At 40.2% G+C, this 23,872-nt stretch overlaps 2 protein-coding genes across 4 annotated transcripts in view; one reads left to right on the forward strand and one right to left on the reverse strand.

The window, feature by feature from the left end:
* LOC117473370 (plexin domain-containing protein 1-like) lies at window positions 1-18,093 on the reverse strand. 3 transcript variants are annotated; one of them, XM_034118936.1, is made up of 13 exons: window positions 17,570-18,093; window positions 8,319-8,479; window positions 4,753-4,893; window positions 4,602-4,671; window positions 3,812-3,934; window positions 3,608-3,726; window positions 3,427-3,526; window positions 2,766-2,861; window positions 2,598-2,679; window positions 2,453-2,513; window positions 2,242-2,365; window positions 1,573-1,733; window positions 1-1,023 (listed from the first exon to the last, which is right to left on the reverse strand). In XM_034118936.1, exons 1-13 carry the CDS (start codon window positions 17,643-17,645, stop codon window positions 898-900), a joined length of 1,440 nt encoding a protein of 479 aa, XP_033974827.1. In that variant the 5' UTR covers window positions 17,646-18,093; the 3' UTR covers window positions 1-897. The 3 variants fall into 3 exon arrangements, with proteins under 3 accessions (XP_033974827.1, XP_033974826.1, XP_033974828.1); XM_034118935.1 differs by having other exon boundaries at window positions 4,753-4,896; XM_034118937.1 differs by having other exon boundaries at window positions 1,004-1,071; window positions 4,753-4,896.
* Window positions 6,306-23,872, forward strand: part of tectb (tectorin beta) — a 31,330-nt gene continuing 13,763 nt past the window's right edge. Inside the window, exon 1 of the mRNA XM_034118938.1 lies at window positions 6,306-6,366. The gene's annotated coding sequence lies outside the window, so the exon portion shown is untranslated. The remainder of the gene's footprint in view (window positions 6,367-23,872) is intronic.

Raw genomic sequence — 23,872 nt, forward strand, 5'->3', positions numbered from 1 at the left:
ATTTTAATCATCAATACCTCACTTGTGATCGGACATTTGTTTTATTCAAAAGTTAGTTGGCAAATTGAATTAGATGCCAGTGTTAATGTGAGCAAAAACAATGTTGATTAGTTTGTTAGTATCTTTACAATGAGTGAGAGCATTTAGAGCTCTTTCATACCAATTAAATACATTGTTTCCTGATGGCACTCACTTGACAATGACCAGCATCTGTCATATTTTTCTCAGCAATCCTGTTCTAATATAGGCCAAAATGGTACCATTTATTTTTCAAATCTACACCAAGCATGAGATTAATGTCAACACTCACCATCAGTTTTTATTGGAAGACAATTAAACAGAAACATTAAAAGAAAACCCTCATAACTTGATGCCTCTAAAATTCATCCAAACAATATTTCCAGAGAACTTCAAGATGACATTATAAACACTATCCGTTACATAGCTAAATATCTGTTATAGTGAATTCCACAGAGATATAACATGATATGAACCAACCAGTTGGTCGCGTGGAAGATTCAAGAAACAAAAATAACTTCATTTACTGAATGACACAAAAAAACACATTGTTATGTTGAGCTGTATGTTGGTTTGCAGTATGAAGGCTAGTTTGATTTATTCCCTGACATCCGCATCTCATCATTTCGTACAGTCGGCTTTCTATCAGACCCTAAACCCTTGAGTAATATGACAGATCCCCTGTGTGATGGCAAAGAGTAAAATACACAGAGAAAACTGGCAAAGCTACAAGAGCAGTTACAGAAAACCCTGTCCAGATGCAGAGTTTGAAGTAGAGACTGTCGATGGTCGGCCTTATCGTCCATATTCATCCCCCTGTAATATCTTTGAAATCCTCAAGATGTCGTCCTTTCTTCTAGTCCTGCAAGTCCAGGACTCTTAGCAGCACTGCTCGGCTTCGATGAAGCCTTCCTTTTCATGACCCCCTAGCTCCACCTCGGCGTAGCTGGAGTGACAGCCCTGGTTGCGGAACTTCATGGAGGGCCAGTAGTTATTGGTGCGTCGCTACAAACAACAGACAGTGAAAGCAGACGGTAGTTGCTAAAGGCCAGGCTGCAGACGAACATGCAACAGTGGAGGAAGTTTTCAGATACTTTACTACGGTAAAAGTACTTATAGCACAGTGCAAACTACTTGGTAACATGAAAAAGTCCTGCATTGCAAATATTACACAAGTAAAATGATGGAAGCATGAACACGAACAGGAACTTAGTATCTTTTATATTAATATTTTTTTGATAAAAAAACAAACAATGCAATATTGTTATACTAAGGACACCTCTTTGAATTGGATTTTAGGGTTTCTTTTTCTTATACTTTATATAAACATTTTATCAAAATGTTGGCTTTAAAAAAGATATTCGCATTTGTTTCTAAATAGAGTGTGAAGTAACTTAAGCTGTCAAATTGTCTGAATTGAGTAAAAATATCTTTAATTTGTACTTGAGCAAATAAACCTAGTTGCATTCCACCACTGCATACATGAGCATGTTTGTTATCTTTAAACCCCCAAAAGACCTCTGGGAATGCATGACTTTACTTTGTTGTCCTCACCTGCATGAGGTAGAAGGGTGGGGCCACGGTGGGGTGTGTGTTGATGTAGTACACGGCCAGTAAGGTCAGAACTACAAGCACCACCAGTGCTGCCACTACACCCGCTATGATAGCCGTGTTCTCCGTTATCCCCGTATGGTGGGGTGGACTCGACTGTAAATCTGAAAAGACAGAAAAAAAGTATCTTTTTTTTATTCTAGCAATACCACACACACAGCATAGTTCATCCGAGAGGTAAAAAGTGAGTTCTAATAAACCGGAATAGTTAATTATTATATTATATAACTGTTGTAATGTTTAGGTAATGTGGAGGAGGGCATGTATTTTGCTTCTCCTGTTACACAACTGTTTCCCTTTTTTAAAACTTGGTTTAGTTTTTGAGCTTCTGTAAACTTTCTGAAGAATTGTGTAAATACTTTGGTTGCATTCTTCAATGTTCTTGTTCTTAAGTTCTTATTTTCTAAATTTGTGTCAGAAATCAGGGAAAATTCTAAAAGTCCAGAACTTCTAGCAGTCTTTTCATGACAGTATGAAATGTTGTACTTTTATAATATTGTCAAACCAAGAGAAATACCTTCATTATCTATGGAAAAATCTGAATCCAAGTCACCATCAAGTAACATACATCTCTATCTCTTTTCCCCTAGCGTCTGCTTCAGAGGAGTTTACCTCTAGTGACCGGCTGCTCTTCCATCTCCGCTGAAGAAGGTGTTGGACCTGGAGAGGACTGGTTGTAGGAGCTCATGGATCCCTCAGGTAGTACCGGGATGTAGTCCTCACATGAGCCTTTTGCCTGAGTAAATGACCACAGTTCGACTCAAGAAAATACGAAACAACTGCTCATAATTTCTCTGTTTGTACGATGGGAAATGTATCTCACCTCTTCAGGGCAGTTATAATCTAACCACTCTTGCCTGTGTCGGTCGATACCGTCGGAACATCTGAAACCCAGTGAGAAGAAAATCAATAGAGCAAGGCTCTCTGCGGATTAATTCCAAGATAAATCTTTTGGAGTTTCGTCCTACCGTTGAAGTGTGTTGCACCAGCCACAGCCGGTTGTCATGTTGGATGTTATGCAGAGATCACAGGATGTGTGTTGGAGACAGGCTGGAGGAATCAGATACAGTGTCTAAAGTTAGACGGTTAAACAATGAGACTCACGTAAAGGCTAAAAGGTTTTTAAGGATACTTACTAGGCAGAGGCGTGAACTCAAAAGCAGATCTCCCTACGATCTTTGTGATGTTCATCTCAACACGGTGATACTCATAGATAGTACGGCGCTGTGCTTCTTCAAGACAAATATAAAATGTTAGTATGTTTGAAAGATTTATGTTTCTGCTCTGTGGGATTTAAAGGCTAAAGACTGTGGTCCATTCCACCTTTTTTATAACCCATTAAAACAGGCTTCAAATCCCAGTATTTCTTTATAACATCCAAGTTTCAGAAAATAATCATCCTTAGATATTATTTATTTAGAGTGTAATGCTCAATAAGTAATCTCAGTCAGCACTGTGTATACAGTACATGCTTTTATCTGACTCAATTGCCCGAGCTGGAAAAATAAGCAAGCAATCCCATGATAAGATTTATTTAAAATATGTCTAAATATTCCCCTATATACTTTAAAGAAACGGAGGAAAGCTCAGACAGAAACCTATCATTGAATAACAATATTATTACAAAAAATGTGGTAGATTATCGTGTGTTCATTTAGGACCCCAGTCGATTGTAGTTTTGAAGAAAAATACAAACATAACAGAAAACCCTATCAAGAAACTATATGTTTTGTCAAAGCAGCAGCTATACATCTACATAATAATAATAAAAAAAAAGACTTTATTTGGAGAACTCACCTGAGACCTGCGAGGGGGGAGGGAGTGCCATGAAAGCATCGGACAGTCCCACTTTTACTGGATGCTCAGTGGAATTCATTTTCTCCACTGGTATAGGGATCTGAAGTAATACCATCTTTTGTTTTAACACCTTTTAGAAGTATATCATTAAGAAAACAAGGAGTTGAAAAACATGACTCACATCTCTGTAGTTGAACACAATGGTTCCGTTTTTGTTGAGGACTGCCTGGAAAGTAAAAGGTCCTTCGGTCTCTCGGTCCTTAAGCGACACGCTGTCCCACTGCACCACAAATACATTACCTGAGCAGAGCAGGATACACAGGCTGGTCAAAGAAAACCAGGAGCTCCCAAACATTACACTCTGCCACAGGAGCTCCTCACTTACCGTTGTCCGAGTATCTCACTGTGGAGTTTTTGGCATAGCTGGGGTCAAAGTTGGCCATGAGGGGAGCGATGTACTGCGTGGCAGTCAGCATCCGATGAGTAATATCTCCCATAAAGATGAATCCTGGTGGCAGGTAGTACAGATGTTAAAATTGTGTTGCAAGTTTGTATCAATTAAATACTAATGTTATGTTTTTTTTTTTTTTCTAAAACAGGCTGTATTTTCATATTTAAAAATTATTTTTACTGTTTTGTGACCAGTGCGTGTTTGTAGCTGAGTATCAAAATCTGTTGAGAACTGAAAGCTGGTATATGATATGGTATTTGGTCAATTTTGAAATCTTGTTCACTTACTCTTTGTTTAGATATTCCAATTTAAATTACATGTTTTGTCTTCTTTATTCTCGCCAAAACTCTGGTATTGTATTGGCAGTAGTAGTGAAAGATGTAAACAATACCAAGCCATTCTACTATGCAGCGTTTGTTGTCAATTGATGTCTTTATGAGAGGGAAATCTATTATCAGATCCCAAAAATGTGTTAAATCAAGCATTAACTCTCTCTCTCTCGCGCGGGATTGTTTACTTGGGACAAGCCTTTAAGCAATTCAAGTCATCAAAAAATGAAGGCGTTTACAGTTAACCAGATTCATTTTAGCTTGGTATGCCCAAATATTTCCCCAGGGTGTGATGAAGTCTCATTCAACATACTGGTAGTAATTTAATTTCCTGATTGGAAGAGCAATGTAGATGAGCACTGCTGTATTATTAAGGAATGTAAAGTGATACTCACCCCCTGTCGCTATGATAATTTGTCTCAAGTGGTGTCCATAAAAAGGGAAATCAAAAGACAGCGCCACCCTCTGTGAAAAGAAAACGCATCAGACATTTCTTGGTGTTAAACATATGGTTCAGTGTGTACGTGTGTGTGCAATTGTTTTTACCGCTGCTTGTCGATGTGCGTTGGACAGTATGCCGTGGATCTGGACTTGGCTCTTGTGAAGGCTGTTCAGATTTACCCACAATTCCTCCGTTCGTCTGTCTGCTGGACCAAAGCTCTGCCATTTGTAGTACCGCTGGGAGTCCTCCTTACAGAAACAGGTCACTCATTAGAAGTGAAGTTTTTCATTTGACATTATTCAGCAGGAGGTGTTTAGAGTGTATTGTTTGGTGGTATACGTTTTAAGGTATCTACAGTATGTTTTTACCAATCATAATCAGGTGCTTTTTATTGCTTAGCATGTGGGGAACATATAAACAAGATGACAGACAAGAGTTTTGAAGGTTCAGCTTTCAGAATGAATTGCAATCAGCTGCAGCCAAGCAAATTTGCTGACAGTCATGTTACAGTCTGCCTATTCAGAATCAGAATCAGAATCAGAAACAGGTTTATTGCCAGGTAGGTTCGCACATACTAGGAATTTGAAATGTTGTCACAGTGTCTTGTGATTAGAAACAATGTTTACATACATTTTTTAAACATGGGTATTTATTTTGCCCTAGTACTCATTTTATAATCATTAATGTATCTATTTGTTTTGTGTATTTTGTGTTTTTCAGACATTTGGCCATGATATGATCCAGTGTGCCTGTGATGGTGGATCAGAGAGGACCAGGGTCAGTGTGACATGAGAACAGTGTTTTTCAACCGGGGGATCAGCACCCTGCGAACAGCTCAATGAATCTAAGGAATCGTAAGGTACGAAAAAACATCAAATCATGTTTTTTGAAAGTCGTGTTTGATGTGAGTATAATATGTCATGTTTCTCTGGCGATGTCCACTATGCTGATTATACGATAAAGCAACCAACTTTTTGGTTGGAAATATGTGGCAAAATTGTATTAAAAAGCTTTATTTAGCCATTTCTGAAGCATATCTCATCCAGGACCAAATAGCATCTAGAATAAAAAGACAAATATTATTACTTCACAGTATATACTGTAAATGTGGTTGCAAAAAAGTTAAAACTATTGAGGAAGTCTATTACATGAACTGGGAGGTCTTTGTGAGTTAATGTGGGATGACCCAAAAATGATCAAAGGGGAGATCTGTGTTAAGGGATTGGTGGGATACGACGTCACCAGACATCTGGGATCTTTCTCTTCTATTTCTAAACAGTTCCACTTGGGGGAGCTGTTTACACATCAAACTCAGTGCTTTGACTACGCACAGCTCTCAGTTCTTGATGGCGTTATTAATGTATGCCACAGTTCAAGGTGACAGAGAGCAATGGTTCTGGGGTTTAGTGTGGGCTCAGAAAGTGGAGCAGTTAAATGCAGCGCTCTCACTGCCTCTCCGGCTGCTCCATATACAGCAAGTGACCCACTTTTTTCTCACATCTCTATTGCCTGTCACCAGCCAGTGTCTTCTAGTGGGGGGTGTGGGTTTTCTAGTTGAATAGAAGGCAACAATCATATACTTTTCCCCTCACAGATGACCGATTCATTAAAGAAGCTCCCATTGGCCAAAGAGGTGGAGAGTTTTTGAAACTGGGATCAGACCTCCCCCAAAAAGGCAACAGCAGCCATAGAACAGGGCCGCGTGTGATCTTGTCCAAGTGAGTCATTCACGAGCACACACACATGCACACGCGCACATACTCACGCTTAAACAAACACTGTAAGTTGGCAGGACTAGGCTGTCGTCTGTTTTCAATTTGAATTGGACTGAGAGGTAAATTAAAAAAACAAAACATACAAAACCATTTATTTTGGTTGAATTTGACTGAGGTTGAAGTGAAAGAAAGAGACAGAGTTTACAAATAAACCCTTCATACACACTCAAACACAGACACACACTGATGCAAAAGGTTACCTGAGAGAATAACAATATTCCCCTCAAGCACAGTGTTAAGATAATGACCCAATAATATTCAGATTAAAGCTTTTACAATGCCTGTAAATAACACCCTAGTTATAATAACCTATCAGTTTCACTTAATTCATATAGCCTGACATTGTGATATGTTTGCCAATTTTTTTTGGAAGGAGTATTATTTTCCAAAATAATCAGTCATGATTTTCATTCTTATCATTCCAACCTCATTTTTAGGTAAAATAAAATCAGCAATTGACAACATGTTTTTCATGAAGATATAAGAACCCAGCCATTTGTAGAACCTTCATGACTGAAAGCTAGGAACAATTTCTGTGGCAATTTTCTATTGAAATGTTTCATGGTTGTAGCTATGTAGCTAGATAGCTATGTAAGAAGACGACGCAAGCTCCCAGGAAGAGCGGCAGGCGATGAAGAAGCGTTTTCTAGTGGACAAACGGCAGTACCACAACTTCCGTGTCAAAGGATGCCATTTGGCCCAGAAATACGTTTTCCCATCAACTTACATTGGGAACGAGATGTCTGTAAATCAGTGCATATTTCTTATTGAGCTAAATCTACTACCTAGTACACACTTGCATAGACCATATTTAAATCATTACGTCCTAAAAGCCGAATCCATTGATAATTTCCCACTCCATTCATTTGATTGAGCCAAGAACAGCGATGACACAGCGGATTGGATGCGGGGCGAGAGAAAACATGTATGTACGCATGCTTTATGTTCTCAGATCCTTGGATAATCTAAGAATTTTTGTAATAGTTAGATTTTACTTTATCCGCCATTGAGCAACTTTCATAAGAATGTATAGGGTCCTGGCTCCAACGCTATATCTTGTTGTCTTTATAAATCCATGTAATGACCTCCCCGTTCGTGTGGATGGCACTGTAACAAGAGTTCAAGCTAGCCATGTTGGTCTCATCTACTGTGTGCAAGACAGTTCCAGATGGTTCTATTTAAAAACTCAGGCAAAGGACTGTGCGCTATTCTTTAACAGAAACTGGGTGGTTAACCAAATGTACATTTGCCAAACCAACCAGTTAGTCTTCATCCCTCAAGTCTTTTACTGTTTCTCACAGTTTGACAACATTTTGGATAACTTCCCAAACTCTGTTTAAGGTAAGCAGTGCATAGCCACTTACATAACAATATGGTATTAATAATTACATTACATTTCATTTACTTTTTTCCATAGTGACTTTCAGTCAGTGCAACCAACCACGAAGATACAAACTCAGAAAATCAAAAAACCTGCAAGTTCATTCGTTTAAAAAACACTTCCTGATTTTAGTACTATTTTTTTTTGTTATTCATTTAAATGGCTTTGGTGCAGTACAAATTGGTGGGTTTACAATCTGTGATGTCCTGTCCTGATATCAATGGGCAGCTCTTTCAACCATTTGGCAGCCAGGAAAGCCAACAGACATTTTTTTGTTGAATGGTACCTGGGTCCCACTCGTAGTGAGGGATTAGTGTGCCAATTGGCCAATGATGAGTGAAGTGCACGTGCTGGAGTGTGTGGTTTAACCATGTCCTGTATGTAGAAATGGCCTGATCTATTCCAAGCATGTTAGGCCAGTACAAGTGTCTTTAAAACAGATTAGCTAGTGACAGGTTTTCAAAAATGATACAGGCATTATGGTGAACGATATGATTAGCCCACCCCCACTCACCACTATGCGGGTCATGTTGTCAGGCAGGGTAGTGATATCAAGTCCTCTTCCTTCAGTGTGTCGCACTTCTCTGTGTTGGTGTGGGGGATGCTGGTCCCTCCTGGTTCTGTGCAAACCGTAAAAATCCCCATCTGTCTGCAGAACAGTCTCGCTAAGTGCATCTAGAACAAGATGGGAGTTATTGTTACTGAACAGTTAACCTCACATGGGCCCTGAATAGATCCATGAAGGAACAGATGTCTCTTAACTCTGCAGGGCCAATATGTTTTGTTATTGCCATGTTTAATCACGATGCAGTAATTCTTCACGTGTTATTTACCATTACATGGATACGCTTAGCCAGTTCCTAAACAAATAAAGCACACAATTCTAGATTCCAGACTTTTGAGAAAAACACGATCTTTCAACTGTGTCTTTGTTTTCAAGAAGTGTGAAGGGAGCTCATAAATGATCTATTAAATGTTAGATATTTTTTAAAGGTTTTTAACCTCGCGGTCACATCTGTTCATTATTGGTTACCATTATTAGGTCCATTAACAGGAAGACATGTAATCCGTGTTTATGGCAATATCTCCCACAAAGAAAGAAAAAAGAACTCGCAAAAAACAGAATCATGAGCACACTTTCTTCTCTCATTCATGCAGAGTTTCTTTTTAATCACTGCATTTTAAACTAATACTTTGGCATCTGTGGTTTTGGGTGTTTATTGACTATTTGTGAAGTATGATACAACCTTAATGTAGTTCCAGAATTTTATATTGGCCACGTGTTTTTCTGCTGACCACTTTCATTTGTGTAGGCTTCTTGTCATCTGCGCAACAGATCATCGATTTGAACTTTTCTTTCATTTTTTTAACAGTAAAATGATCCATGAGTCACTGTCATATGAATGTACTCAAACAGAGTTGTGAGATCAGCAGAACAGGCTGATCGTTCCATCGGGTGAAGGTCTCTGCTGTTTTCCTACTGAATAACAACTTGAAGGTTAAATCAAGTATGCTGTCAAGATTTTATGTGGGCCGTGAGTTCACTTGTGTGAGCTATTAAGTAACTGCATGTTTATGAACATCTTGAGAGAGGCAAAGCGACGGGGATTAGACCTCCTTCAGCCTTTGTTTTTATAAATGGTGTTGACAATGTATAAGTATGTGCACCCTTTTTGGGTACGGTCCACAAACTAGTTTGTAGTCTTAATCTGGAGTTGTTTTTCTTTCATTGGCTTGGTCTGTTTGTTCCAATTGAAATCATAGTGCTTCTGCTTTCAATAATCCTTTAGACAATAATTTGCTTCCAGCATGGTGGTAACAGTTTGTGTTTAACACATTTCTGTGTCAACATTACTATGCCCCCCCCCTTCCATAAAGTCCATGAAGAAACGTTTTCCCAATTTGGTGTGAAAGAACTTTATGGGCGACATTATTGATTATTTTCTGTGCAACCAGGACCCAACACCATTTTAAAAGCCTTCCAGAAAGAGTTGAGGCTGGTACAGCAATAAGATGTTCAACATTATTGGTTTAACGTTTGGCTGTTTTTCTGCTGTGCTTAAAGGTAGTGTATGTAGAATTGTCTGTTGCTGTTTGTTTTAAAACGTTTCACAGTTAGCACCTTGCAGCTGAAGCAAGAGTTACAGAGCAAGCACAACTTAGGCGTAGGCTCCACGAGGACGAAAACGGGTTGAATCCGCATATTTCTCATGCGTATAGCCCTTTAAGCTCGACGACGCCGTAACAGAAACGTAGAAACAGACCCCGCAAACGACAACGGGTCCAAAGGTGGATAGATCTGGGAACGGAGCGCTCTGGGGGGTCCAACGGGGCCGTGGGGTCGCCTATACGGTCATGCGTTTCATAGCCCCGCCTCTCCCCGCCTCTCCCTGCCTCTGCTGCTCACCCCCGCAAAAGTATACTGCACACTGAATTCAGATTATTTATCTTTATCTCGATATGAACATAAACGCGAGTGAAGTCTAATCTGACAGGACGGAGACACGCAGCTCCTCCGGCTGTGAAGCAGCGAGAGCAAAACACACACTTCAAGTCAGATCACCACCCTTAGCTATTTTAATTACCTCTCAAACTACCTAAACTAGTTATAAATATGTTTATTTTTACTGTCGGGTTTACTTACTGGATCAGCTGCTGCATGAGGAAGCATGAAGATTTAAACTTTAACACACATTGACCGGCGAAAAACTCTGCGCGGTTCCCTCGGCCCCCACCCATGGATGTGCCCCCACCGCGGAGAATAAACAGAAGTGCAGCCATGACAACCATTCTTCTTCGCTGCTTTTGTGGAGGAAGTTGCTGCTTTTGTGGAGGAAGTTACAGCGCCACGTACAGGTTCGGCATATGTACTGCAGCTTTTCCAGCGGTTGGATGTAAACGGAGCCGTCTCGTGGAGCTTGACACAATCCGGTGTATATTGCGTGTGGTCGGGAGGTTTTTTGCGGTTGCGTTTGCGTTACTCCGATGCGTTTTGCCGTATTTGTCCTCGTGGAGCCGGGGCCTTAGGTAGTGCGCAATAGAGGGTGAATGAAGAGAGGAAGCTGCATCATGCAGAACTAAGCAGGGAGTCACAGCAATAAAATGCTATTTTCTTTTGGGCTTTTGCAATCCTCATGCGTAGACTGTAGCGTTGGGCGTTGTGTCGGTAAATGCGTGCATCAACTCGCTTCGTAAACAAAAAAGTAGCAACAAAAAGCGTATCCTGAGCAGCCACTTCACAAGTGTTCTAAAGCACAAATCATCGCACAGGCCTGCAGGAAAGTGTTCCACTCCACCACCTAAAACACAGGGATGAGCAAAACCTTGTATCTGTACCTCTGTATCAGCAGGGCCATGTTAAGAGAGACGCTGAGGGTTGTGAAAAAGTGGCAATTTGATAAGAACATATGCCTACCAGCACCTCTGAATCTCACATATTTGTATACGTCATATCTTGTTTGTTTAATGAGAACAAACATTTAAGTGTGACATGACGGGTTGTAATTCTTACGGGAGTTTATCTGCAGGACTGTTTCTTGGTCAGACGAGGTATCTATCTTCAGAATCAAAATGTAGTTATTTTAAGGCTCATAGAAAGCTAATGTTTCTCATTGTATGAAGTAAATGTTCTATTGCTAGAAACGTTTAGTAACAAAAAGACAATGAATGAAAGAGACTAAAGAAACAAAATAGGACAAGAGAAAAAGAAACCGAGGTTATCACACACAGGGGAGAAGGCTCTAATGAGGTAGCTTGTTTGATCACGGTAGAGAGGGAAGCTATTTCCTCTGCTTCAGAACAAGAGGCTTCTAATTGGGTCAGATTGGCAGCACTCGTCACTAAACAGCTGAGGGGGCGTCCAACAGCAGGGGAGAGGAAAAGCTTTGAGTGGTAGGAAGACTGAAGGTGGACAATAAGGGGCTCGACATTAGTTATTACAGAACATACGTCAAGTCCTTTAGGAGTATGTGTTTTTTTTGCAGCCTTTACAATTTATGGGTCACTTTGATATTTTGCTTTACAAACATCCTTAGGGTTTCCCGGAACATCTCTAACCTTGTCTAACTGTGGGCATATGGGCCTGGCTGGACTTAACAAAGAACGGGCTAAAAGGGTTCAAGAGTGGGCTGGATTTCGCGTAAGAACTAGAGTGAAGTTGACCTCTGTAGCATCAGGTCTGGCAGACACATGTGTATTTGGAACCTGCACTGGGAATGTGCAAACTGGAGCAGAAAAAACATCCTGCTGAATTGGAAACAGGGACCTACTGTAAAATCCAACGACTAAAGTGACAGATGTGAAAGGTTTGCTGGTGTATTGGGGGGGGGTTACAATAAATATACACTAAAATGCACCTTCTTTTCAAATTAAATGCATGAACATGTTTACCACGGTCACTCAAATTAAGAAAATATCAGTGGTATATGCCAAATGGTGAACATTTCGTCAATTTCAGATTTCTGTCTATTAAACCCAACATATCTTGCAGTGCCAGATACATTTTAAAGGAGTTACAAATAAACATCAGCTGGCTTGTATCCTCTTTATCTGCGCTGCATTGCAGCAACCACCTTATAATCTAGTGGGTGTTGGGAGTTACATGAAACTAGGACACAGCATTTTGAACCATATACAGTGTGCTATGAATACACACATTGTGTTCATTCATCCCTTTACCATCTGCACCCACCTATTTCCCAGTCCCCTGAACCCTAGCTCTCTTTGCCTTTTCAAAACGTACAGTCACTCTGTGGCGTTCTTTCATTACTTGTTTTTATGTCTTTAGCAGAGTTTGAACTGTTTGTTCATCATTTGACACCAAAGAAACATAATATGTCACATTTGTACCTATTGAAAGCAGCTTGTGAAGGCTAGCCAGCAACTGGACAAACCAGACTAGACAATGACGCCACATTTCCTCAATCTAAATGATCTTTCAATCTGTTGAGCTGGATAATAGTCTAGTTGCCAGCATAGTGAACCCGGAAATGTTGAGGACACCAAGGTTTAATGTTAGAAATGTATAGTACTGGTCCACAGCACATAGAAACTGCCGGATGCTAACGTACTTGGCCGATTTGGACAATTTTGGAGTGGTTTTCTTTTGGTTGAGAATGCTGAATCCATTCTGACATGTTCATTATCAAAAATGGCAGTCCCAAAAATGTATCAAAATCAGCCCACTGGGAGTACAAATTTGGCAACTTTCAGGTTAAACTAATAAAAATGTATCCTGAACATCTCACAACTGGACTCGGCATCCCCAATAACCCCCAAAATTACTCCAAAATTGTCCACATTTTTACACTATTTTCCCCATAGGCTATAATGGTAATTCATGCTTATTGTGCAAATTGCTCAACATATGCAAATTAGCATCTGGCAGTTTCCAAGTTGCAGGGCCCCGTACTATACAGTTTTAACTCTAAACCTTGGTGTACTCAACATTTCCGTGTTCACAACAGGACTCTATGAGCTGGCAACTACACTATAAAGTCCATGGATAAAAAAATAAATGTCCTCTGAAAATAATCTCTGAGTAAATTCATTCACTTTGAAGTTGAAGTGAATTCGAGGATACACCACAGGGCATGTACTTGGTCCTAGAAAGGAAAAGCAAATTATCTGCAAGTTCAACAAAAGAGAACAAAAGGCAAACATCTTTGCTCCAGAGACGGATACGCTTAACAGAGTGAACCATTGTGTACTGTTTAAACACAGCAGAGGAGACATGAATACATCTCAAGATACAAACAAAGTCTTGACCTTGTAGAGGTCGTATTTTGTACTTTATGAAATGAGACTTGGGGTGTTTCTCAATCGCAAGTACGCTTGCTTGGTAGCACATGTCTGCCGAGCATCTTGCTTCAGAAGCGAGGCAAGAATACTTCCTGGCATTTGGAAAACAAAGAGTGGAACAGGCTAGCAAGTGTGCAGGTGTGCGTCATATGAGAGGCCCCGCCTTACATCTCCCGCCACAGATTTGGGGAAATTGGTCCGTGCGCAAAGCATTGTGGGGATTTCAAGACCGCGGAGTCTACTCATGTGCAGCCTCGATATTTCTCCAAACGGAGTACGCCGGGCTCGGTAGATTTCCAAGTATGCTGGAGATTGGAACAGTACTTCGGCGGCACTCGATGACGTAGTATGCTTGAAATAGTGGCTCTGGAGCAGCTTTACTCGCGATTGAGAAACACCCTTGGTGTCAGGATTTGCAAGGCACCTGCAGTCTTCAGGCAGAAAAATCATTAGCAGAACAGTAATCACAGTGCAACATCACTGCTATGTATGTCAGTGTGTGTCATTGCAATTTAGCACAGCGGTTTCTATTGTGGTTGAATTTAAATAAGCTGATCTGTGTTAAAACCAGCCTTGAGCTTGTGGCGTGGGAAGAAGCCATTTGGCACCTTTCACTCTGAGAAACAGCAGTAACCATAACACACAATCACAAATACTGGCAGCTGGACTGATAAGGACCAGAAATGAAAAGGAAAAAAATGGGCGTTTAGATAAATACAGACAAATGGATGAAGCCTAGTTTATAAAATGTTTAATTTACTGTCATTGATTTGTTTCATGATTACACTTGGAACTAATCTTTAGTGCTTCTAGGAAGTGTTTGGATATTGCACATGGTGTTTGTTACAGTTGTATTTTACTGCCTGTTCAGTGTTACTCTTTTATATTTTTTGCAATAGCAGAAAAATTTATAAAATGTTATCTCACATCTGCCAGATTTACAGATGTGAGGTTTTGATAACCCTGATTAACCTTTATTTTAAAGAAGCTAACATTTTACACGATGAGATCACTGGGCTATTTGTTGTCATTTTTTTTGTTGGTTGGTATTGTATAATTATATATTCCCTTTCGCTTAAATCATAAGACTCACGATTTCTCTTGGTGGAAACGTAAAAAGGTTTAGGGGAATCTGTGTTATGGTATGTTTTGGCTCATTCAGGAATTGACCATGATTCAGATCACAATTGTCTCGGGAAGATGCCATCCAGTTTAAAACGTATTCATATCTGAGCCAAAATCCATGTATGTGAATGAAGTTGTTTTGGTATTACTCCTATCACTTGAAAACACTTGCTTAGAGGGTCACTATTAATATCTTATTTTATGTGATCTGAATTCCAAAAATACACATGACTTGTGTATTTCAGAGCCAGGAATCTCCTACTTTTTAAACTTATGATCATGGCAAAACTGATTATATCATAAATCTATGTTATATATGATTCCCTTAACACTTGCATATGCAGACATGCGGAGTAAGCTCCATTGTGAATAGGGATCTTGGTATCCCGCTGAACAGGTCATGCAACCTGTACTGGGAGGTGTGACAGATTTGCTGCCTCCCTTTATAACCGAAAAAAAGACATGGTGGCCTAATCGATTTCCTAAGCAATGCAATGTAAAGGCCCTGACACACCAGGCAGTCACCAGAGAACTCGCCGACACCCGACACCGACAGTTCCATCGACGAGTTCTCCTGCGTATTGGCCGTGTGTCGCACTGGAAATCACCGCAAAGACTTCAGCCGAGCACGTACGAACTGCGCATGCGTGAGTGGCAATAACTGTCCTTACCAGCAGGCGGCGGTAGTGTGTATTCGTCATTCAAAATAGGCAACAACCGGAAGACAGAGAAGAAGAACAGACTGATATAAACAAACAAATAGCGTGTGCGTTCCATTTTCACTCTCGTCCATCGAAAACATGTTTTAGAATATAAAAATACATGAATGATGAAATGAGCACATAAAGTGCAGACATACTATCAAATCACAGTTAATAGACCTGCATCTGATGATCGCAGTGTTCTGGCGGGTGTGTAGTTTATTGAGTCAGCAATGTAATAATGGCCACTTCTTGCTAAATTTACGATGAGATGAAAAACCGGACTTGACCAAACAAATCACGGAGCTCTCAGCAGAGGACAGCCGGGGACGCTCCCGCCGATATCAGAGATGTCCCTGCTATGTGTGGGAGGTAAGAGAGGACATTTAAGGGCTATGTTTGATGTCTTTAAGTATCACCTGCTGGTGTTTAGCTGCTGTCTTGTGCCTTAAATCGTTTGTTTACGTCCCTCACTTCCGTTTCGCTTCTCATTTGCTAGCTGAACAGCTGATCAGAGTGGTTTCTTGGCCCGATAGCTTGTGTCCGACACCCGGCCGATTCAACATGTTGAATCGGCCGGGTGTCGACCGTGAAAGGCCAAATAAGGCGTGTCACGGCCGAGGGTTCGGGACACACCAAATTGACTTTGGGCGACAAGGAACCCGTTTTCGCCCAACAACGCAAGACGGCCGATATCGGCCTGGTGTGTAGGGGCTTAGGATGTCTGTCTGTCTCCCAGTTCGGACTGAAAAAAATTGACATATTGCAATTTTTGCAGAAACTTGTACAGACATTCATGGTCCAATTTAAATATATCCTAAAGACCTGATCCGTTGACCTGTACTCTATAGTGCCACCAGCAGGTTCACCTTTGTGGTTTTGAGTCAAATCTATTCCAACTGCCATAATATTTGGTTCAGATACTCATGTCCTTTTCAGAAGTTATTGTCAATACTTTGATCTCCTAACTATCAAACAGCAACCTGCAGACAGGGTTGACAGAGATTTTTGCGATAAAAGAGACTGCAATGCAACTGTAACTGCTAGAGTATTGACTGCTCTGCTAATTACATGTTACCTGGTCTGAAAACATTCTTGAGACAGTAGTGGATGGTACACATACTGGACATCCCCTTCAATCAAAGTGATTGAGAGCACAGGAAGTCACTACAGCACTGACTATTGAGTGCTGTTCCACTTTATGGTGTGAGCAAGCACTGAGATAAAGTTATCAGGGAAAATGTCCCAAAATAGGGACACCTGGGTTTATTTAAAGATGAGCGTGGACATTAAGCCTGACTTTAAGTTATCCTATGTTAGAGAGTGTCCATATCTTTGGTCTGTGCACAGTATTCCGGGTTGTCCTCTGCAGAGCTCGGCCCCTGATCAGAGTAAGTGGGACCACAGGATAGGCCAGAGAAACTGGAGCACCACTGATTGTCAGAGGAGGAGCGTCAGATGAAGAACGGGGGCTTGCTAAAAATAATGCATCTCCAAGGAGCTCAAAAATACATACATGCGCATAAACTCATACAGAGACGGCATCATACACATGCAGGTGATGCACATAGCAACCAAGCACAGTATTTCTAGGTGATTAAATACAATTTCTCACAAGCTTTCCAAATTAAAGTTCAGCTGCTGCCCTCATTGCATTTTTTTTTCTACTCTTATAAAAATGCCCGCTGGAATAATAACACCAGTCATTATTCAAACGACTGGTTAATCTCAAACATTTAACTGCTAAAATGCAGGATTTCGGATCACATGATTTGATTATTTTTCAAGCAAATGAACACCAGACGTTTATTTTTTAAGTAGAGGACATTTTTGGAATGGGATCCTCAGAAAATCCAGACCTAAACACTTGCAGTCTTTCATGTGCTTCCTGTGACTGACAGGGAGAAATGTTAAGAGACTTGTTAACTTCACAGATGCATATCCACCCCCAAAGAATATTGCCCAAAAACATTCTCCAATCTTGCCTTCTGCCAGTTAGCCGCAAGAAATCTGATCATACTATTTATTTTAACCAGACTTTTAGAAGGCTGTCTATTCTGAAGAAATGCAGTCAAAATGGCATTAATATGATAAAAAACATTTGAATACCTGCACATTGGCATTGAAGAATGAGGCTTACCTTCATGCTCATAAGCCCAGACTCTCCCCAGCTCAGCCTGGGAGAGACAGATGAGGAGAAAAGCACAAAGCCCCATGTCCAGCTGACTCTTCTCCCTCCTTCCCTGAGTCGTTATCAATCCTTACTTCTTCTTCTTTTCCCCTGTTTTCCCCTCACTTCGCTGGAAGTAACGGGGCGACTCACTCCTCCACTCCCCTGCCTTTCGTCGCTCTCTCTTTTTGCCTCTGCTCTCCCACACAACTTCTTTTTTCTCACCTCAGCCAAGGTTTACTGCTTTTGTCTCCCTGCTGTGTCTGTCGTTTCTTCTTCCTTGCTTTAATTCCTTGTACTGCCCTTTAGAGCAACTTCATGTCAAGAAAAGAGTTGACAAACAGTTGAAGTGTTGCAGAGAGAGGTGTTTTCTCCTTGCCCTTCCTTTGCTCCAATCTCATTATTTTCAACTGGTGGAAAGAAGTCTTCACTTCCCCACTGTGTCTGTCTGTCTCGTTCCTTGTGATTGTCTCTCTGTTTCTCTCTCTAACAGAGCTCTGGATTTGTGTCAGACTTCCACAAAGAGAAAATATTTATGTATTTCTACATTTTTTTCTTTCCTTCCAAACCCAACAAAAATAGGGGGTTGGAGTTGGGAGGAGTTTGTCTCCCTCATGTGGAGGCATGTTAAACCAAAACAAATATGTTCTTTATAAAAGGAGTCCTTCTGTCTGTGTCTCTGTCCTTGGATTTTTCAACAACAGTTTGAGATACACTCCCCAAATCCAAAGTACAGATCCAAGGTCCCAAGTACACCATATTGAATGTGATGCAATTTCGCCGAGTGGCACAATAACAACCATCTTTACGTTTTGGCCTGTAACTTTAGTAACCATAACTCGTTTTTTTTTTACTTTTGGGGATTTTTGAAGTTTCATGTTGTTAGAGCTGAGATCCAAGGATTGATCAAATGATGTGGATAGGGCATGCATTACTTAAATTCTCGAATTTCCTGAAAGCTTTGGGCTATTGCGACTGCATTTAGTGGACATGTATAGATACGATAAACCCTTCTCAAGAAAGCTGCCATAAACATTTGCATTGCATTCCGCCTGGTCGGGATGGGGATGCTTTCGAGCGAGCACTGCATTTGCATTTTATTATAATGATTTATTTGATCTTCTTTTAAAGCTGAGCTCATTATAGTGCGAAAAGTTGTATTTCTTTCAAATCTCTGTCGAATAAGTTGTTCCTGTTCAAACAAATTACATCACAGTATACCTGACTAATGGTTCTCCGTTTGAAATGGATTTCTTGAGGTTGTTGGTGTATGAATAATTCAAATACGGGCATTTTTATGTTTGGAGGTGACTCGATTGTTAATGATAACTGATAGCTAAGAAGAGCCATACACACTCATTTGTAAAACCTTGTCTTCATTGCAATCAGTGTGTGTACTGTATCTAGGCTAGTGGCAAGGAGGTTAGAGTCTGTTTCTTGGCACCATACTCATATCAGTGAGACTGTTTCTTTATTCATCAAATCGGGGCTTTCGGCAGGAGCCAAACGCAGCTGGACACGGGTAAGAAATATGTATTTTTATTCTCCTTTTGCCACTTGACAAGTTCAAAAGAGAAAATGTAACTACTTTGACATAAATAATATGAGTCAGTGAACTGTTTAGATAATGAATTTGAGCACCTGGTAGAATTCACTACCTGCTTCTCGTACAGCCGAGTCCAAAAGGGACTGGTAGGGGGATACTGATAATATATTGAACAGTGAGGAAGTTACAGTTATTTAATCCAAAAGTAACTTATAAAAGTCTCCAGTTCTAAGCATTGAATGTGTTGCTGTATTTTTGTTGTTTTGTATGATGAATGCTGCCTGACAATGAAACCTCAAACTTGTTTTCAGGGCACCAGAAGAACTTCTGTTGCATCTGTTATGAAGATAAGAAGACCTTAGGGTGTGTACTTTTCTTGAGATATGCTTGATGAAAACTGGCTGACTTGATTTTGTTGTTTGGGAAGAAGAAAAGACAGATGACCCCATTTGTATAGCCTTGCCCACATGGCAATCTGGGGGCCACATCTAGGCTAGTGGCAGGGGGTTATCAATTAGCCTCTGATGGGTAGAGTTGTTTTCCTGTAATTAAAACATTTTTACATTTTTTGGGAACTGTATTTAGCTGTTTACATGCTCTAGTCTAGTGAGTATGTACTGTACAGCAGCAGGGAAATGTACGTTGGATTGACCCAAATTATTCTACAGTAGGCCTATGTGTGTACGTGTCAGTCAGTGTGATTCATTGGTCTGTTTTTTGATCAAGTGGAGCTCAATATACATCAGGCTAGAAACACAATAGGCTTGTTTGAGATGAGCGAGACCGACGCAGACCTGCGCAATTGCGATCGCCGTCTTGCTAGTGCGTTGCATGATGGTTAGTCATTTTGTCCGACTTGCTCTGGAGGCTCGACTACATGAGACGTTGAAATCTCGCGGGACAAAGACGCCGGCAGCCTTGAGAGCGAGGCGGAGCAGTTTCTCTCCACGAGCTGCAGAAGCGAAATGCATGATGGGAAACGACTCGCTGGTATATCGAGCTGAGTGCTCATTGGTGGTTTTTACCCCGTGCTGGTGATGAAACTCTCCAATTAGCTCCGCAAAGGTTTGTTGTTGTTTTGTGTCAGTTTTACGTCGCCACTTCCATTCACATTTTTCATCATTGTTCCACAACGTTTATCATCATGACATTAATATCTATATATTTTATACTATACTTGCACTGCTTACCGTTTTCATACTTTATATATCTTAGCATATTCATACAACACACTGTTCATACTAGGCTAGGCTACTGTGTATATCTAGTGTATTCATACCCCTCACTGTTTATTCATCATTCAATTCATTCTATATTTTATTCTGTAGATTGTGTACATTACTTTTCACTTTACTGCTTTTTGCACTCCTGGTTAGAAGCTAAACTGCATTTCGTTGTCTCAGTACCTGTAATCTATCTGTGCAATAACAATAAAGTTGAATCTAATCTTGAGCAGGAACAAATGTATTTACTTAGTACATATCTGACATCAACGATTATACACATTTGTGCATTCTTTATAAATGCAAACTGGTCAAGACTGGTCATTGTTTTAAAATGAATGGACACTTGAGTCATTCATTTGTAGTGATATAATAATTTTGGGATTTCTATTGCATCCACTTCATCTGCAACGAAGAACGCCAACGCAATTTCCGCCATTGCAAACCGAGTCAAGCCGACTCCGAGCTGTCCGACTTCAGGCGAGCTTTTTGAGACCTCCCCCGGCTGCAATCGGCTATTCTCGTCTACTTTCGAGGCGAGCCGCAGCTCATCTCAAACAAGCCTAATGCTTAGTAATTGGATAATTTTATTGTTGCATTGGGATTTGTTGACAATGAAGAGAATACAGAACATACCCACCTTACCCTTTGATCTTTGTAGCTACCTGCTGCTGTGTTCCTGATAATAAATCCCCCAGTTGGATGAGATTATTAAACTATCAGTACCATCATGCCAGTTTTATTATTAAGGTTCACATCATGAAATGTTTTGGCAAGCAGCCTCAATATTCTCTCTAGAAGTTAATCTTTTGTGCATGTGGACACGTTGGATACAGCAGGGCGTCATGTGGTGCTTTGTAGATAAGAAACAGGCCTTTCCAAATTATTGCACAGCTGTTGAAGATGATAGAAAACAGACTCTGTTAAAAAAAAAACTCTGCTTCTGAACCAGCAGGTGGGCGCATAAACAGTATATGTACAAACAGGCCAAAAAGATGCACACCAGAGGCCTGTACTACGAAGCCGGTTCAACATAACCTGGATATGTTTGAGTTACCCGGTTTACCTAATCCAAAACAAACGTGCTCTCGCTAAACTGTCCTACGACGCTGGTTATCAACTCGTTAACTCAAGCCAGGGTTGCGGTCGAATCAGGGCCGTCCCTGGCCAACTTGAGGCCCCACGCAAAGTTAGATGCTGAGGCCCTCTGATTTTAGAATCAAAAAGTAAAATAATCTCAGATCCTTATACCCGGGTTACCGTAAAGTCAAAATAGTTTAGCCTGCTGTGGAAGAAGCAATGCTGCATTTTTCAAACATGATTAATTACCTCATTTGGGATCAATTGAAAAACACTTACATAATCCAACACATGCAGAACATCCATTTGGCAGAATGGATTAAGTCTTGTGACTCCTCATATAGGCAAATTATGTTTGTTTCATTTTGTTTTTTAACACAAAACACAATGAGAAAAACAGTTTTTATTAGTCCAGTGAAGATGTTCCAAAAGACCCTCCCCAACCCCCGACCCTACTTTACAGACTATTTAGTTGACTGGGTGATGCAAGGAGTTCATTATCAGGGCATTTAATGATTTTGTTACCACATCTAACAGCTTGGCCAAATCTCAGAATTCCCTCCTTAATGAATTGGTATTGTTCTGAAAGTCATGTAAACTTTGTAAAGATCAGTAGTTAGCACCTAGGATGTTTGGGGATTTCGGGGGGATTTCAGGCAATCTCACATAATTGTGGTGTTAATTTATCCAGTTTAACATGTTTTCCGGTCTGTACATTTGAATGCAATTAAGAAAAATAAGCAGTACATTTCATTGGGTCATTAAGTTAGAGAAAAACACACCATCACTTTTTTAAGCCAGAATAAGAATTATGTATGAATTATGCATATCATATGTGATATTTTTTAAAGAAGATACTACCCAAATCTTGTAAACTTTACAGCCTTTTTCTTTGTTTGTGGTGATTTAAAAATCCTAATAATGGGTAATGACCTGATTTGTGATCATTGGCCATGAGTGACCCTTGCTCCAGATTCTCATCTTACCCTATTCTTCTTCCCTTTTTGTAAACCTGGCACAAAGAAGACACATGGCTGTTTCCCATTACAGAGGGAGTCACACTAATCCGTCTTGTTTCAATTGAAAACAGCTTATCGAGAACATTATTTAACCTTACCAAAATGGTGACAGGTTTATGTTATTTGTGGTTATTTTTATTAGTGAGGTAAGTGTATTTGTTTTTGCCTATGGACCTTAAAGAACAAATGCATTTTATTATCATTAATATACATCCATCTTCAAAAGGTGTCTTTAAAGAATAACTGCCACCATTTCTAAGTAATAATAAAGTACAGATGGGGAGTTTGTTATGAGTCAGCCAGGCACTCTTATTACCATTATTGAGAACTGAAGCCACTGCTTTTAGTGGTTGCCCGGTGAGGGCGTGCAGTGTGCTCATAAAATCCCAGATAAATCAAAGTGAAGACCTTGGTTGTAAGTCATCCCTTTTAATTTCTTTCCACGTTTTGCTGCCGTAAAATGCTGCAAATTAAAGTTTATATTGTATATTGTGCTCTGATTTCGTTTTGAAAACATTTAACACATGAGTTAACATCTGTTTCTGCAAAACTGAAGGTACCTCACTTTTGAGACAACACAAAGTTTAATGATAGGATATAAATTACTACATCATTCCAGATAGATGAGAGCTCAATTGTGTCATTATAGCTGCAATGATGGTCTATTTGTTTATTTTTACCTTTATTGCCACTATTTTCACAGGTAATACTAATACGATGACTAGTAATATAATTATCAGCATCTTAAGATCAGAGTCAGGAACTGCCGGGTTTAAAGTGTTTTAACATTGGTGTAATTGTCCTCCACCTGTTTGTGAACAGTGTGTAATGTCTGCACCAACATGGCTCTGAGGCATTCCTCACACCTCTTTTACAATGTGACTTCACTTTAGATTTAAGACTGGAAGTAAATATAATAACACTGTGTGCTTGCACATGGACATCACTTTGCCAGGTGTATAAAAGGGCCGGTAAACTCCAACAGAACTGTTTCTCCTGTGGTTGAATAGCCTCACACACACACACGCACATCTTGCTAACGTTATATTGGAGGTGTCTTTGTCCGAGCATTTCTGTAACTTTCCCAAACTGATGATCCAAATGTAACACCTACTTCATGCTGACAAAGAAGACAGTGTTTGAACTTCCTTCCCTAGCCCTTTTTTCCTTTCATGTCACGTCATGACACCTATTCTGTTACTTTTGGTGTGCACAAATGCAAAACTATAAAAAGGCTGCATAAAAATCTGCCCAGAATTTAAGCAATATCACATCTCCCTTCTATATCTATTGGCCAATTTGCGTAATTTTCCTTCCCCTTTGAACACCTGGAGTAATACTGAAACGATATATTGAATCTTAAAGAAACAGAACATCTACCTTGTTTTTCTCCCTGAAAACACGC

Source organism: Trematomus bernacchii, unplaced genomic scaffold (assembly GCF_902827165.1).
Source record: "Trematomus bernacchii unplaced genomic scaffold, fTreBer1.1, whole genome shotgun sequence".
NCBI lineage: Eukaryota > Metazoa > Chordata > Actinopteri > Perciformes > Nototheniidae > Trematomus > Trematomus bernacchii.

Excerpts from the sequence above, each read along its gene's own strand:
- LOC117473370 (XM_034118935.1), bottom strand. The coding sequence starts at position 17,645 with ATGGGGCTTTGTGCTTTTCTCCTCATCTGTCTCTCCCAGGCTGAGCTG. Across the intron at positions 4,897-8,318 it reads ACAACATGACCCGCATAGTG|GAGGACTCCCAGCGGTACTA; the intron begins GTGAGTGGGGGT and ends TGTTTCTGTAAG. Across the intron at positions 2,366-2,452 it reads ATTATAACTGCCCTGAAGAG|GCAAAAGGCTCATGTGAGGA; the intron begins GTGAGATACATT and ends TCATTTACTCAG.